The sequence below is a fragment of the Corvus kubaryi genome, unplaced genomic scaffold (assembly GCF_017639235.1).
Source record: "Corvus kubaryi isolate FWS band 111438036 unplaced genomic scaffold, C.kubaryi_AGA036_p1.0 66, whole genome shotgun sequence".
In the NCBI taxonomy this organism is placed as follows: domain Eukaryota; kingdom Metazoa; phylum Chordata; class Aves; order Passeriformes; family Corvidae; genus Corvus; species Corvus kubaryi.
Window position 1 is genome coordinate 5533793 of NW_024582054.1, and position 15871 is coordinate 5549663.

At 33.2% G+C, this 15871-nt stretch overlaps 1 protein-coding gene across 14 annotated transcripts in view; it reads right to left on the bottom strand.

The window, feature by feature from the left end:
- The window catches only part of RYR3 (ryanodine receptor 3), a 201778-nt gene that overhangs the window by 119379 nt on the left and 66528 nt on the right, over positions 1–15871 (bottom strand). For 10 of the 14 annotated variants that reach the window (XM_042047577.1, XM_042047575.1, XM_042047586.1 and 7 more), the window contains exons 12-17: positions 10486–10659; positions 6002–6123; positions 4633–4840; positions 3489–3624; positions 1777–1872; positions 911–1029 (exon numbers count right to left, since the gene is read on the bottom strand). In XM_042047577.1, coding sequence (XP_041903511.1) covers positions 911–1029; positions 1777–1872; positions 3489–3624; positions 4633–4840; positions 6002–6123; positions 10486–10659 — 855 coding nt within the window. The remainder of the gene's footprint in view (positions 1–910; positions 1030–1776; positions 1873–3488; positions 3625–4632; positions 4841–6001; positions 6124–10485; positions 10660–15871) is intronic. The other 4 variants (XM_042047585.1, XM_042047581.1, XM_042047584.1 and 1 more) reach the window with 1 other exon arrangement.

The window sequence follows — 15871 nt, forward strand, 5'->3', positions numbered from 1 at the left end:
GCTAAGAGCTATAAATAGTAAGCTGAACTTACTTCTGAAATTTCAACTTTTTTTCTTATGCTTGCTTGTATCAGTTCATACTCCTTAACCATGCTTAAAAATACTTTTCTCCTTTAATGTATCTATAGTTGGTTAGGTTCTCTGTACTAGTGATTTACAAGAGAAGGTAATTTCAGCTCACTAAAACTTTTTCTGTTCTTCCTCGAGGTTATCAGTCTTTCAAATAAAATTTTAATTGAGGAAGGAAACTCACATCAGAAAATCACACAAAAACCTATATCTTCGTCTGTGTTGTGATGTCATCCTGGTTGCAGCCAGTAACTCTGTTCACCTTCTTCTATCATAATAATTTGCATATTGATGTCTAAATTAATTTCATCCAGTATTTCTTCTGGAAACTCAGGGGTTTTTTCTTTCTTCAGAACACCTGTGTTTTCAGATATTTGGATTATTTTTCTGATTTCTCAATTTATTTTTTTCTTTTCTGCTACTATTATTATTACTCAAATTAGGAATGACTTTGCAGGATATAGTTCTCTATACCTGTGGATACAATGGTAGTCCACTGCTTCTGCAGAGCCCTGAACCACAAAGCAAGCTACTCTGCCCACTTTCTTACAGCCATCAGAATACTTCATTTCTCGTCAAATCCAATGTTCTGACTGGTTACCAATATTTCTTAACTGTTTACTTCTCATACGTATTTTTGGTATTTGAAAATTGCTGAAAAGCAATTATATATTAAACATTCTTTTAATCTCAACAAAGAAATTTTGCATATGTACTTTAAGGTTATTTTATTCTTTTAAAGGTACTACAACCACATTTTTTCATGTAGACATTTCTCACTTTTTTTCCCCCACAAATTATTGTAAGAATAACATTACATCCTTAGTTTTTCCAAACATACCTTGTAATTGCGCCCATGTTTATCCAACAGTGAAATAATGGATTTTATGTGTTCCTCAGATATTAGATTTAAAGCTTCTGGGCTTTCAATCAAGATGCAGTGCAACACTTCCAAAATACCTATATGAAGGCCAGAGAAATAATGCTGCCATTAAATCACCTGCACCACTGAACACAATCTAAAAAGCTCAGTAAATGAGTATCTTAAAAGATGCTGTGTTGTCTCTGGTGTAAAAAGAGAATGAAAACACTTCTAAGGAATATTTATAAGAATATGGTACATTACGAATAAATGCATAATGAAAACGTTAATTTCTATTTTCTTTCGAAAATAGTCACAATTTTAAAACCACTTGGGAAATCTGCAAGTTTAGTTCCTTCTTTTCAATGGAAGAGGTAAAGGTTTTAATAGGGAGCACCGTATAGTATATACATATTTTGTTGAATATTCCACTGTAAAAAACCACCTATAATCTATATCTATATGGGGTTTGTATGCATGCTCACAAATCGGTGTTATTTCACGGTACACTACTGTTGATACTGTTTGACCCAATCCCTTAATTCATCAGAGTCATGTTCAACATTGACTGGATGTAGTGTTGCACATAACAAATGTATTGAACCAAAAAAAAAGCCACAAAAATGTCTCTTTAAATGTATTATTTTCTCAATTAAAACAAAAAAAACAAAAAACAAACAAAAAAACCCACCAAAACACCAAACTACCAAAAAAAACCCCACAAAAAAACAAAACAAAAAACCCCAACCACCCAAAAAAACCCCCCACAACAAAAAACCCCAAACCCCACCAGTGTATTTGTTTTCTAACTGATAGTTAATTTACGTTGTAAAAGTGAGTCTCACCTGAGGAAGATTCTAATCTGTCCAATTTACTGATCAGCCAATCAAGGTTACTGGAAAATTGAGCACAGTTGTTTCTGTTGCCACGAATGAGAGCAGCTGGAAAAAAACCACAGGGTATAATTTTATAACAGGAGATTTCAATTTTAAATCACCAATGTTTATCATATGTATTTTTAAACAATTTTTTGGGTAGCTCCATAAAACAATGAACAGACAAGTCCATATATGTTACCATAATAAAGAATTGAGATTTTCATTACTTTGAATATCAACAATGATGTAATTTCTAAGGACCACATAGTTTTTGAAGCTGGTGGGGTTCTACTGGATAAACAAGAATCTCAGTCAAAAATATGTTTTGTTAATGTCTTATTGTGTTGCTAAATTTAAATAGAAGTTATCCAGCACCCTTCCTTGATGTCAAGCACTCTCATGATCGTGGGGATGAAATATTTCTTTTTCTATTTCTTCCTACCAAGTGTGGGAAGATCATATGCAGAAGTTTAAGATCAAGTGCAAATTGGGCATATTGGTGTTTAGTTCTACTTTCTGATTACAATGTTGTAGAATGCATAGCATTTAGTCTTTCAGTAGTGCAGGCTGCACTTTGAAAGTTCATCAACATTCAAGTCTTTCAACCAATACTGTTGGTTTTTTCCCTTCTAGAAGTCATAGATCATAGGGGAAAAAAGCAACAAAAAACTACCTTTTGTATACAATTGTCAATGATTTTTATTATGAAGCATAATAAATATTACATCAGAACAACTGTGTTCAAAATGTACCTGCAGATGAAAATCAAGATAAAATCTGAAAAAAGTCCAAATAACACTAGAGCGATTTTCTTTTCATCCTACTTTTCTTTAAACTCCTAAGACTGTAGTAAAATGCAGGCGATGGTAACATTTACTTTCTAAGGCAATGAGATTTCAGCAGAAGCACCTGCATGTGTGTTCTGTGTGAATAGCCTCATGCTTCAAAGCACTTCCCCTGGTTTCTTTTATTCTTGTCCTGACTCTTAAACGTCCTTATTTCACTATGGATCAGAACTATCTTCCTTTGTAATGAGATTAGAACGTATTTAGTCTCCATCAGAAGACAAGAGTCTTTTAAATGAGAAATAAATCAAGTATCAAGTACGAAATTTAAAGAAATACACACATACATACTTTTCCTGCTCTATGATTTTGACCATTCTACAACACAGAAGCAGCTTGCTCTTGACTATCAGTGGTCTAGAAACTCTGGCATTGATATTGAAAAAAATATTTCTACTTTTGTTTTATGTAATTATTTTTATTAACATTTAAATCTAAGCCTTAAGTGACAAACATGGATTGAGCAGACCTGACTACTACTTTTAGACTTTTCTTCAGCTTCATATAAAAAGGTTGGTTTCCAATTTTTCTAATTTTTAAAATAACAATTCACATCTATTTGCACATCACAGGTACATTTAAATTTTTTTAAAAAAATGTTTTGGTATGCTTCACAGAACTTTTTCCTAGCTGAGATCTAATTTTCTGATGTATCATTGCTCAATAAACTCTGTTCTCTGTAATAAATAGCAGTAACTATATGGAAGAAATTCTGTAATTTACATAATAAACTGCATAATACACAGGGTATTCTTTGGCAGTGAAGCAGCAAGAACGATACCAAGAGTACATATTCTGGGGTTTTTTACATTAGTAGGTTTTTGAAGAACTTACCTAACAATTTGTAAAGAAGATTCAAAATTTCTTTCCATGATGTACCATGTTCTTCTCTTGTAATTCCTGCAAAATGAGCTGCGCTGTTGTAGTCGTTTAAGCGATCAATGCAATTTAGAACTAGTGCCAGCATTCCCTAAACATATATGACAGAGAGGAAAGTGAACTGTACATGAAAAAGCATTGGTTGTTGGTTTTTTAAAGACTTTTTCCTGTATGAATTGGAATGTTACATTATCTTAAATAAAGAAAATCCCAAGCAACAAACCAACTGTGCTTAGAAGATCTGAATATGTATTTTCCTGTATAAAAAGAATTAATTTTAGAGAAAGATTCTATACTGTTCCTTATACAACTAGGTATTACAAAAAATAAGGAATAAAAATCTGAAAATAAAGGCTTTTACAATTTTTAACACTCTTTTTTACATAAAATCTTCCTTGCATAAGGAAAAAATGCTTTAAATTTAGATAAAAATGAATTTTCATTGATTAAAAAAGGTGGAACTTTTACTATCCAATAAAATATCTGTAAACCAAAGAATTTTAAATACTAGAAGAGATTTGTAACTTCAGTTTGATTGCAGAATCAAATGGTATTGAAATCTGCAAGCAATTCAAACATGTCTAAAAGCATCATAAAATTTGTTTAGTATTTCTACAAAAATGTAGTTATTTCATTTTCAGAGAGGAACACTCCAATAATTGTGTAATACATATCCTTCTCTAAAACTGGCATTCTTAGAGTTTCTAGAGATAAACAGTTACAGGCAGATTCACAGGGCAGAAGAGACATCAGAAACAACATCCATTATTGACCCAGGTTTTATTATTCGATTGGAGTGTCCAGGTTGTATTACTTCACTGAGAGAAAAAGAAATTTCTTGTAAAAATTGTTTCTTGTAAAATGAGAACTTTTTAAAGGTGCTCAGAAGAATTAAGGTCAAATTTTGTGACAGAGTGTGTGGTTTGTGACAAGTTTAATATACTTTTATATATATGTATATCTGTCTCAGCTGGGAACATTGCATTATAGATCATATGCATATATCTAGATGACAACAAGCATACATCTAAATTCTTCTCAATGTTCGTGAGAAAATACACTTAAAATTAAAATAATGTCAAAATCCCTCTCCATATACCTCTTCTTTGAATAGATTTTGTCTGTTTTTGAGTGAGCGAAGTTTGTTTTGCTTATCTTCATGTTGCAGGTATTCTTCGGGAAGCTGGAAGTAAGTGATCAGGTCTTGCAGAGTCTGAGCCATCTCCTCAACAGGCAGGGCAGTGGGTGATAGTGCTCTGTTGTTTCCACTATGGAAAACAAGACTGGCAGCATTCATCATTTTCCCACTGTAATTTACAGCATTATGTAGTAGCCTATTCTCTTTTGGTATCTAAATCAACTCTTGTTACACATATGAACATGAGCAACAGATGATCTGAACTGAACATCATTCAAACATCTATTATTTGGGTGTCTAGCACTTAGAGCTTCCTGAAGTGGAATCATGTTTCCCTTTCTGCACTGATATAAACAGAGAGAATGTTTAAAAAAAATGAAAAAAATAGAAGAAACATAATTTAGCAAAAAGAAAACAAGATGAAAGCTGTACCAAAGTCCTTTTCTATGGTAATTGATTTTGTTTAGATAATTTAAATCCCATTAAAGTTATAGGTGTAATGTTCAATAACACCCACTCTGGAAAAAGAGCACAAAAGTAGTAGGTAATCCTAACCATGAATAACATCTTCTGTATCTATTCCGTATAGGAAACAAAGAAGGGCGTGACTTAAAAATATAAAGCTTTTCAAGGAATCTCTGTTGCCAGTAAAATAATGTCTTTTTCTGTTCAAGTATTTTCTCAATCTTGTGTGATAACCCAGTTTTCCACAGCCTGACTGCTATAAATAGTATCATCTAGCAAGCACTGACTGCTGGCAAAGGTGGCTCTTTTTTATATCCTCAGCCTAAGAAATACAAAGGAGTGGTGCAGGTTCTTGAGATACTGAGGTAATGTTTTAAACACAGGCTCATATGGTGGGCAAATAATTAATTACAAACTCCTTTTTCTTTATTTTTTAATCAAATATTGCATCAGGTATTACAAGGGTCAACACTTCATCATCATAATTAAAACTTCTGCAAAGCAGTACAAAAAAATAATTTCTTCAGTACAAAATACATTCTTACAGATTTAATTACACAAAGTTCTAGATACCATTGAATACTCACTAACAGAGTGGGACTAAGATCAGTTAGCATGTTTTCTTCAACCTGGATTATGATTCAGCTTGTTTCTGGCTTCAAGTTATTTGATTTAATAATCTCAAATAATCTCAAATAAATTGTTCTATCTATTTAATGGCATTACTAATCAAAATTGCAAATTTAAATCCATAAAAGTGTATTTCTAATAGCTTCTAAATTCAAACACTTGAAAGCAGGACATAAGGATTCTTTTAGAGAAATACTTATATTTCAGAATACTTTAAAAACGGAGTAACAGCTACCTTATAAAGTGGCTGAATAAGCTTGTAGTATTGCGAATGATTCGAGCAGCCTGGGATTCCTCACGCTGGCATCTTTGTAATGTGAGACCATCATCCATATGACCTTCTTGGTGTAATATAACCTATTGAAAGTCAGAAATTATCATGATAATTACTTAAAAACATTTTTGCTTTTAAATCTTTTTCAACTCATTCCAATACTGCGCTGAAAAAAGTCATTTATATAAATACAAATGTGTTAAGCACTTTATCTGGACATCTATTCAATAGCTACAAGTTTTTCAGTCTCACATAAGTTATTCAGAGAAGACAATGTAATTTATTTTTATTCTTCCACAATTCCTTAAAAAGATACTCCTAAAAAATACTTCAAAATTTTAACAAAAAATTTCATTCTTTCTATATTCTAGCTCTCAGGGAAAGAGGAACTTCGTTTTCTTAAGCATCATTTATGAAAGGATTCTTGTGTTAAGACTATTGACAAGAAAAATCAAGCTGGAGTGACAAAAATTACAATGCAGCTAAAGGAGCAACAGTGTTTATGAGCAACTTCTGATTCGTTTAACTATTTCTACACAATATTTTGGATTCTTATCAGAACCAGATATGAACATCATATGAATTTCAAGCAATAACAGAGATCCTTTGGTGGGGTTTTAATCTTTCACGTTGAATAAACACGTCACAGAACGCCAGCATCACTTTTAGGTATCACAAAAACAAGTCTTGGCCATTTTGAGTCCTTAAAATCCTACAGCAATTTTGTAAGAAGTAAATGTGAGTTATCCTGCTTCTTTGTCTACTGAATTCTCCACCAAAAATGTATCTTTTTACCTCTGAATTAGTAAAAATTTGCAACCCACCTTCCCAGTTAGCAGAGTAATTCTGAGGGCATGAATAGTTAACAAAGAAACTAGGAATGTTATACAAATGTTATACAAATGGGAAAGTTATTTACCAACAGCTTTTGTACATACTAGTATATAGGTACATCAAAGCACTGGGAAGTGATGTTTTTCTATGCTTGGCAGAAACTACTCTACACATGTGCTCTCTTCCTTCATGCTGAGGAAGAGCTTTTAAAAGAGACAAACATCACCTGCTGTGTTTATCTGGACAGCAGAATCCACGGAAATACGATGGAGAAGATTGGGAAGATATTTTTGAATTATTATTAATAATATTTTCTTAAGGGAGACTAGTTTAAAATTTGGTCATCTTTCCTATTTTTTCAGATATTTCTTTATATAGAATCACATTGTGGTTGATTTTGCTAGCTTAAATATTACTGTTTCCATAGAGAAGGTCCTGAGGTCTCTAAACTGAAGAGTGAAGATCTGCTCTTCCCATCACAAAACTAGTAAGAAAACATTCAACAATCAAATAATATTTCCTCAGGCCATTGCGTGTAGCTCCAGATTTTGGAGCTACAGGAATGAAAACATTTGACAGATGGGGTATTAGAGCTGTCATGCCTTGTAAAATGATTGCATTTTCATTACTGTAGAGCAGATAAGGACTCTTCTCCCTAAGTATGCAGTGGATGAGGGAAAAGTCTTTTAGAAGGACCTCATCTTTCCTATTTCTCTGACCAAAAAAAATAAACCAAACCAGAAAATCAACAAACTGCCCAAACCTCAACTAAATCATTCAGAAACATGGCAATGACAGAAAAGTGCTATTTAGAATTCCGGTAAGTACATCACAGGCAGAAGCATCCAGCACTACATCAATTCCTCAGATAAAACACTTCTCTGCTTATAAAAAGGGGCATTTGGCACTGCCTTGCTTGTTGAAATACAGCAAGGCATTGACCAGCACTGTGAGTAATGGCCTCTAGAACATGAATCCAAATCATGTAGCATATGTTTTTCTGTTCCCTGAGCTCTGGCAATTCAGAGCTCTGCAGGAGTTCATTGCTTGCACAAAAGCAAGCTCTCAAACTGAAAAGACAGACATCCATCACTCACTGGATGGTGGCAGGATATTGACTAGAATATTGACGTAAACATTAACATTACCTGGCAAAATCTTGAATCATTGGTTACCACAATCTCAGAGTGAGAAAACATTAAAATTCTGGCAGAAATAATGAAAAAAAATCCTCATAAATGATGCCAGAATTTCCTTTATATTTGTTAGTTTAAAAATTCAGTACATGAAACTACACCAAACCCAAATAACATAAATTTTCACTTGGAATTTTTAGTATTTTATAACAGAACTAATCTCATAGTTGTTTTCTCCTCTCTATATCCTTACAGAAGCTGACAGTGATAACAGTCAGGTTGTGTCAGAAAAGCATCCTTTGCCTCTTGCAAAAACAAGGTATTTCTCAATCCTCCTGGGCTAATGAGTCCTGTTACAGAAAGTGCAGGCCAGCTTCTGAAGGAATACAGTGACTGAAAGTGAAAATTGCCTAACGCAATGGTGGGAGAGGATGAATATAAAGCAATTACTTCAGTTCTAATGCAGAAAAACTAATTTTATATGAAAATTAAAGGGATATATACATCTAAAGTTGCTTATAAGATTATAGCCTAAAATCCAATATTGCAGGGTATGAAAAACTGTTTCTCGCCTCCACATGAATATCAATTGCTTGAAGCTAGAGGGTTTGGATTTTCTTCTGTTTGAAGGCACTTAACAAGACAGAATTTTCCAGGTGAGAGGGCAACAAAAGATTTGAAGTCTTTGAACATGAATGAAACAGTTTCAAAGGAGAATAAAACTGACAGGCAATTATGGAGGTTCTTTTAGTCCCTTGCTGCTGAGCAGAAAACTGGAGAAACAAAATACTAAACGCCACGGGAAGCTATTGTAAAATTCTTTCTTGAATACAGAGGAAGAATCTACACATTACCTTTTCAAGAAGTAAAATTGGACTCTCTGAGGAAACAGAATGACATAGCCAGTTCTGGCATAGGAAAGGAAGAGGCCATCATTGTGTGGTTTAATTTTTTATCAAGAAAATACTGAATCGCTGGCATTTAAAGAATTTCTCTGATCAGGTTGCTGAGAAGTGAAGGCGTTGGGCACTCACTGCCCATTGATGATGACCATGTGTACTGCATATGAATAAATGTGATTATGCCAAGGGAGTGTGATAACAACCTTCTTGTTTTATACTATGGTGCTTGTGTATGGGTATTCTCTTATGAATGTACGTGTGTACAAGTAACTAAAAAAGAATTCCAACTTCTTTTCAGTATTGAACTTTTTTATTTTTTCTTTTTTCATGTTCTAATGATGGGTTCAAGTTGTAAAAACCTACAAATAGAGAATCAAGGAATCCTTTGGTAATGATGCAGTTATGTGAAGCTAGTACTAAACCCCTTGACACTGAATGAAATATGAGCATAAAATTTGAAGAAATAACAGGTCATTTGCCTGTAATTAAGAATATAATTGTACCTTAAAATCAAAAGACTGAGAGAAAGACCTTGATGTCACATCACTGTCCTGGGTTGCAGTGTATTCTATTACCATCCTCATGAGCTGTTGAAATCAGGTGGGGCAGTGTTTCCTTGCCTCCTCCCCCCAGACTATCTTTCTGTTAATTGCCCATCATTGTCCTGCCGCCTGACTCAGAGATAACTCCCTCCGGACTATCTCCTGTTAATGAGCCTAATCAACACTTGGCCTCATGACTCGTTACCCCATTGTGAGATGCTCCGCCCAGAGGGAGGAACCAAGCATCCCATCGTGGATATAATCTGAGGCTGAACACCAGAGACACTGGCTTCCCACTGGATTTCCAGAGGACAGGAGCTACACAGCCACCATTGGACTTCCTGAGGAAGAGCAGACTGTTTTACTACAGGATCACTGCTTCAGAGGACTGCAGCCACCATTCTACCAGACTGCTACCACCACCCTGCCTAACAGGGTGTCAGGTTGTACCTTGATTCTGTCAGTTTGACAGTGTTTTCTTTTACCTTTTTTTTTTCCCCCTTTTCTTTAATTTCCATTAAATTGTTATTCTGACTTGGTGCCTCCCACTGGTTTGTTTTCAAACTAGTACAATCACAAATACATCTAACATTTTGGGAGGAAATAATTCTCTAATGTCCCTTAAGAAACTTGATTATTTTCTAAGGCCTTTTCTGAAGTGACAAATTTAATTGCCATTTCACATAACATACTTAATTAAAAAAATCTAAAACACCATTGATTGTAAGATGACTTATTAGTTTTCACCAGTTACAACAGTTAAAATTAGATTTTAAATAATTATGCAAATCAGGAATTTCCTTTTTTTACTGGTGCAAAAAAATAAAAATTGAGCATAATAATAATTTCTTCTGAGAAAAAAATGTCATTTCTTAATAACAAGGGTTTTTTTCAATTACATATTTATATTAATATCCGTCACTGTTTTCATTTTCAGAGTGAAATATTCACATGTTCAGTAGAAGAGCACAAACAATTAAACCCACAAAGAATGATTTCACAAGTTTAAAAAAAAAAAAATCAAACATTACCTTTCTTTTCAAGGGACCTAAACGTGCTGATTTAGCATCCTGTGCTTTGTAAGTCAACCATAAGGCAGTGGCCACATGTTGGACAAAACAGATTGAATCTCCGTACTTTATTTCTGGGATTCCCATTCCATCAATGTCACGTTTGAGACTAGATTCCTGCTTTTCTTTCAGCTCCTAAGGAGATAAAATAAAGTTGGTATTTAATCTCTGTATTGGAATAGGGTAAAGCATTGAATTCTACACTGATATATATTCCAATACTGAACAATATTTATGCTACTTATGCTGTTAAGATGCAGCTAGATTTCAATTCACATAATTTCTGCTTCTATCCAATTACTCTTTCAGACTGTGATTAAAAATAATTTCAAATCTGAAGCATCATTTTCACTGAAGCAAGAAAAGTCAAGTAACATCCATTACAGTGGATTCATACAAAAAAAACCTTTAGATTTGTATCATAACCTATTCAATAATGGAGTTACTGATGTAAGTAAAGTCTATGTAGCCAACATTTTTGAATTTTAGCCTAGACAATAAAAATAAAAATTTTGTAATGTAGTTAAAATATTTTTATGCCAAATATTTTTTGTTTATAATTTGTATATACAGATACACACTTTGCTTAAAATAATGCCTCTGTATTGAACAACGAGCAAAAAAATATTCATTATTTTAAAAGTACAATTTGTCTTTTATATTTACTTTTGCATTTCTCAATTTTTTACATTTATATTTCTCAATTTTTTACATATATTTATATCAGTAAATAAATAAATGATGTTTTTCTATATCCACTTTGTAAGAAGACTTGGATTCTTTCAAACCTCTTTTATAGACATTGCTCAATGCTTGGCTGGAACATCCATTTTTTAAGCCAAATTTATTTCTTAATGCCATTATTTTTCATTTAAAACTGGGGGGTTTTAAGACTTCAGCACTTTAAAATAAAGTATTTGTCCTTTAAAACATTAATTCAGGAATAAGAACAGAATTATGCTGCAAACTTTGTAATGGCAAGTTATGGATACACGTGACTCAACAACAAAAAAAGTAAATAGAGTAATTAAATAACATCATTTTTCTATGATTGCAATGGCTGATGGATTTAAGTGTAGATAGTTGTTAATTTTTTGCTAAGTAAATAAAATGTTAGAAATTAATATGCAGTCTAAATTTCTATATGTGTAACAAGGTTTTTTATTTCATTTCAGGTTACATAGTGTTCAACATCTGTGGAGTAAACAGGAGTTTTATTTTATCCATGCTAATCTGCTTTCATTTATATGTAATTTAACTGTCAAATTTGAACAATAATTTCAGTTGAAACAGGTAGCATTATAATGCCAAGATCAAGTTGAATGAAATTACAAGATATTCCTTGGAGATACCATTGCAATTTCAAGGCTATGGGGAAAACATGTCACATCATATTTGTGTGGACTGAGCTATCACGTACAGAAAAAGATTAACTATTTCAATATACTTTTGCAGTGGGGAGATTAAGTGAAAAATACAATAAAATAGAACAAATTCACTGACTTTCAGCAATTTATTATTTGTCTTTATGAAGTATCCTGAAGATTAAAACTTTTTTCTCAAATATTGTGTCCACATCTATAATCAAGTATCAATGAAAATTTCAGAGAGAAATCATAATGTGGTAAGAAACAATCCTAATTAATTTTTTTTTTAAAACATGGAGTGATACTGATGCCTGTTGACAGCACTAGACATAGTGAAAAACCCCAATTTTTTAAAATTTCAGAAATAAATCTTTAGAATTATTTCAGGGGCCTGAAAGCTGTTTTCACTTTGAGAAATACAGCATAACTTCCTCTTCATCATGTTTTGCTCTTTGCACTCTGTCCAGCTTCTCTAGGATTTCAGCCAAGAAATTTGATCGCAGTGTGCAAAGACACGGTGTATTTTATAACAGCTGAAAAGTCTAGGCAGATAAAGATTACTGGGGGAGAAGGGGAATAAAAAACTTCTCTTATTTAGATATTTGTACATATCTTAACAGTGAAGTATCCAAATACTTCTGGTTTTAAAACCCTCTCTTCACAACCTAGTCTCAGTTTAACTCCCTGAGGCTCTGAATTAATCAAATCAGAGAAAGAAAATCACATCATGGGCCTGGAAGGTGGCAAAGGAAAAATAATAACAACAACAACAAAAAAATACCCCAAACAAACAAAAAAGATGGAATGAAAAAAAGAATTTGAGGGCAAAGCTGTCAAATATGATATTTTCAAAAGATGTTTAATATACAAGAGGAAGCACAAGAAATAGATTTCTACCTGTCAAAAGGAATATAAGGAATGGTAAAGTGAACAGGACAAATAAACTCAACTTTCTTTACAAAGACTTTACAATAGTAAAAACACAGTAGGGGATACATTTTTGCCAGCTTAAGTGCTTGTTAAGACAGTGCTAAGAATGGCAAAACAACCTGTCTGCTGAACTCTTACTAAATCTAACTTGCATGAGCCAATTAAAATTTTATCTTTTAGTACTGCACACTGTTATTGCTTTAAAAGTATTGCCATAGATACTCTAATTCAGCAAAAGAAAAAGAGAAAAGGTCTACAGATTTAAGAGCTATCTTGCTACTGGTCTTATTGTACTCTGCATATTTTGCTTTATATATTTGTACATCCCAGTAGACAAGGGAAAAGAAAGTTACTTTCATTTCACATTCTATTTTCTGTTCTCATAGAAAATAAGTAGAAAAAATAGCTTAATACTGTATTTGAAATGCAGTGCTTACTGGGAAATTATAAAATACTAACTTAAAAATAAGTATTTGAACTTTCAGAGACAAATGTAGATAAAGGCTCTGCAATACCTATGATCTTATTCCAAAACCAAATTAAACTTTATGATTACTACCATACTATTACGACATCCTAATGCCATTTTGAGTCCCTCAGACAGCTACATGCTGGCAGTAATATTAAAATGATATCAAATCCTTCTGCATGAGTCATCTGTGACTTTTGAATGTATCAGAATGTTACTTACCAAGACTATACCAATAATATCTTCATTGTCACTTGTACATACCACCACAAAAATTAAACATGAAATCTCAAATATTAATTCTGGCCTACACAAATTAATATAAACAATTATTTTTAAATATGTTCCTGTTTCCACTGTGTTTAGTCTCAAGGAAATTTGTAAGCAGACCCAAGATTCTACTCAGCAGTGTATACTGAGCCAAGTACTGTGCTGGAATGAGAACATCCCATTTCAAAACAGGATTCCATCTGGTGTAGAGGAACTGCTGTCTCTGTTGTCACAAGGCATTACAGAACTGTTGACATTTTAAAACTTGGTCAAAAGTAAGCTCTATATTAAAACCAACAAAAGATGTAATTTGGAGTGGGAAGTGGTCCATCAATTTCTGATGCTTGTAAAATTAGTTTGCAGCAATTAGCAGTAAGCAGGCATGTATTGCATATGTTATTTTCATTGAAATCAGCACCATAGTGTTCTTTAGCATATAGCTTAACTTTTTTTAAAGTTTCCTTCTGTTCTTATTTATGTGAGAACATGTTAAGGAAAACTCTGATTTGAATTTTATAATTTTAAATTAGTTTCAATTTCCAGTGTTATCCATCAAAAGAGAAAAAAGAGTGAAAGTAAATACACTTTGAATGCAACCACAGGTATTGAAAAGCAAGAAAAATATTGCTAAAGTGGAATATAACAATATTGAGGAAGAAGGTGCATTTTCAACAAGAAGGTCTGTGTAACAACTGCTGGAAAAGTAAGACTTTATTTAAGTCATGTGTTACAGGCTACTGGGAAGCCTTGGGGATTTGCATATTCACATAGCTCTTCTTTCTGGCAAAGATAATATGTTTTTTCTACAAAACCCTTTTGCTGGTTTCCAAGCCAGAAAGAACACCTCAATGGAGAAAAGTTTAATTTCCTTTTGGATGCTCTGCAGCAATGCTTATTGTAAGCAACCTGGTCTGAACTGGTGTTGACCCTACCTGGAGCAAAAGGCTGGACTAGATGGCTTCCCAGAGTCCTTTTCAATCAGAATTATTCTATTAGTCCAAGGGGTGGGAGTGCTATAAACAGACAGGTATCCAGCACCCTATTTTGAGAATCTGTACACAGCTGGACATGAAGACATTAGACAGATATCTTGAAATTTCCCTGAATTCATGCCTTGTAAGGGTACATGCAATTGAAAAGGTTTCTTCATCAGGAAAATGAACCAATAAAAGGTTTGCAAATACATATATGCAGAAATTTGGATAAAACCACTTGTGTATATCTAGTCTAACTATTAACTTCTACAGTCCTTTTTTCTCTCAATTTGTGTGAAAGCAGCACTTGGCTTTAAGAGCCCTTTTCTTCTTACAGTCCAGGTCAATCTTTAGGGCTTATTCTCTTCCCAAACATTGCCTTTCTTTCTTCAGGAAGAGTTATCATTGATTGTACCCCTCACCTTTGGAAACACTAATGTCTCTGCCTATGGGACAGTGCAGCTCTTACCTGTCCAGCAAATAAATAACAATTCTTTTCCTTGGCACCAAATTCATAACCTATCATGAGGTAAAAATATTCTTTTCTATCTAGGACAGCACTAATGGGACAGGATGATGAGACACTGAGCTTGAATTTAATATAAAAATGTACATTAACAACCATATTATGTATTAACACAGTAGGCATGAATGACTTCTGCATAATTAATTACTATGGTACTTCAGCTTAGTCATTTTGTGCACTGCAATAAATTTCGCTAGTGTGCCTTTGAGGCACACCTCAACAAAAAGAGTAAGAAAATTGGGCATGTTTACTCAATGTACAGAAATTATTTTATGAATGTGCATACATAAACACTAAATTTAAATACTCAAAATTCATACATATATATGCATGGGTTAAAATCTTGAAAAACAGCAGGACAGCTGGTGTCCAATTAGGCAGTTGTTGTAGTCGCTAGGTACGCGGGATAGGAAAAGCAGTGGGTGAACAGATCTCTGGAGGGGTTTTCAGCCACAGATCGCCACAGGCAGTGAGTACATCAAAGGAATTTTAACTCAATGTTTAACCAGTAACTGTGGCACTCCTGGGATTCTCATCATTCTTTCCAGGGTGCCATGATTTGCCAATAATGGAAAAAAATTACAGCTGTAATAAATGCCCCGGCACAAATTTTTTTTTTTTTTTTTAACATTTTCAATTATTTTGATAGGCTAAAATAAAAATTCTTGAAATTTCAAATGCTTTCACACTAATATTATTTTAAACATGCTAAAAAGAAGTATTTGGTTTATTATACTAAAAAAAGTCTAGCATTTGTCAAGTCTCTTAGATTTCATCTAGTGTATAATTAATTTTAACGATTCTTTTTCAC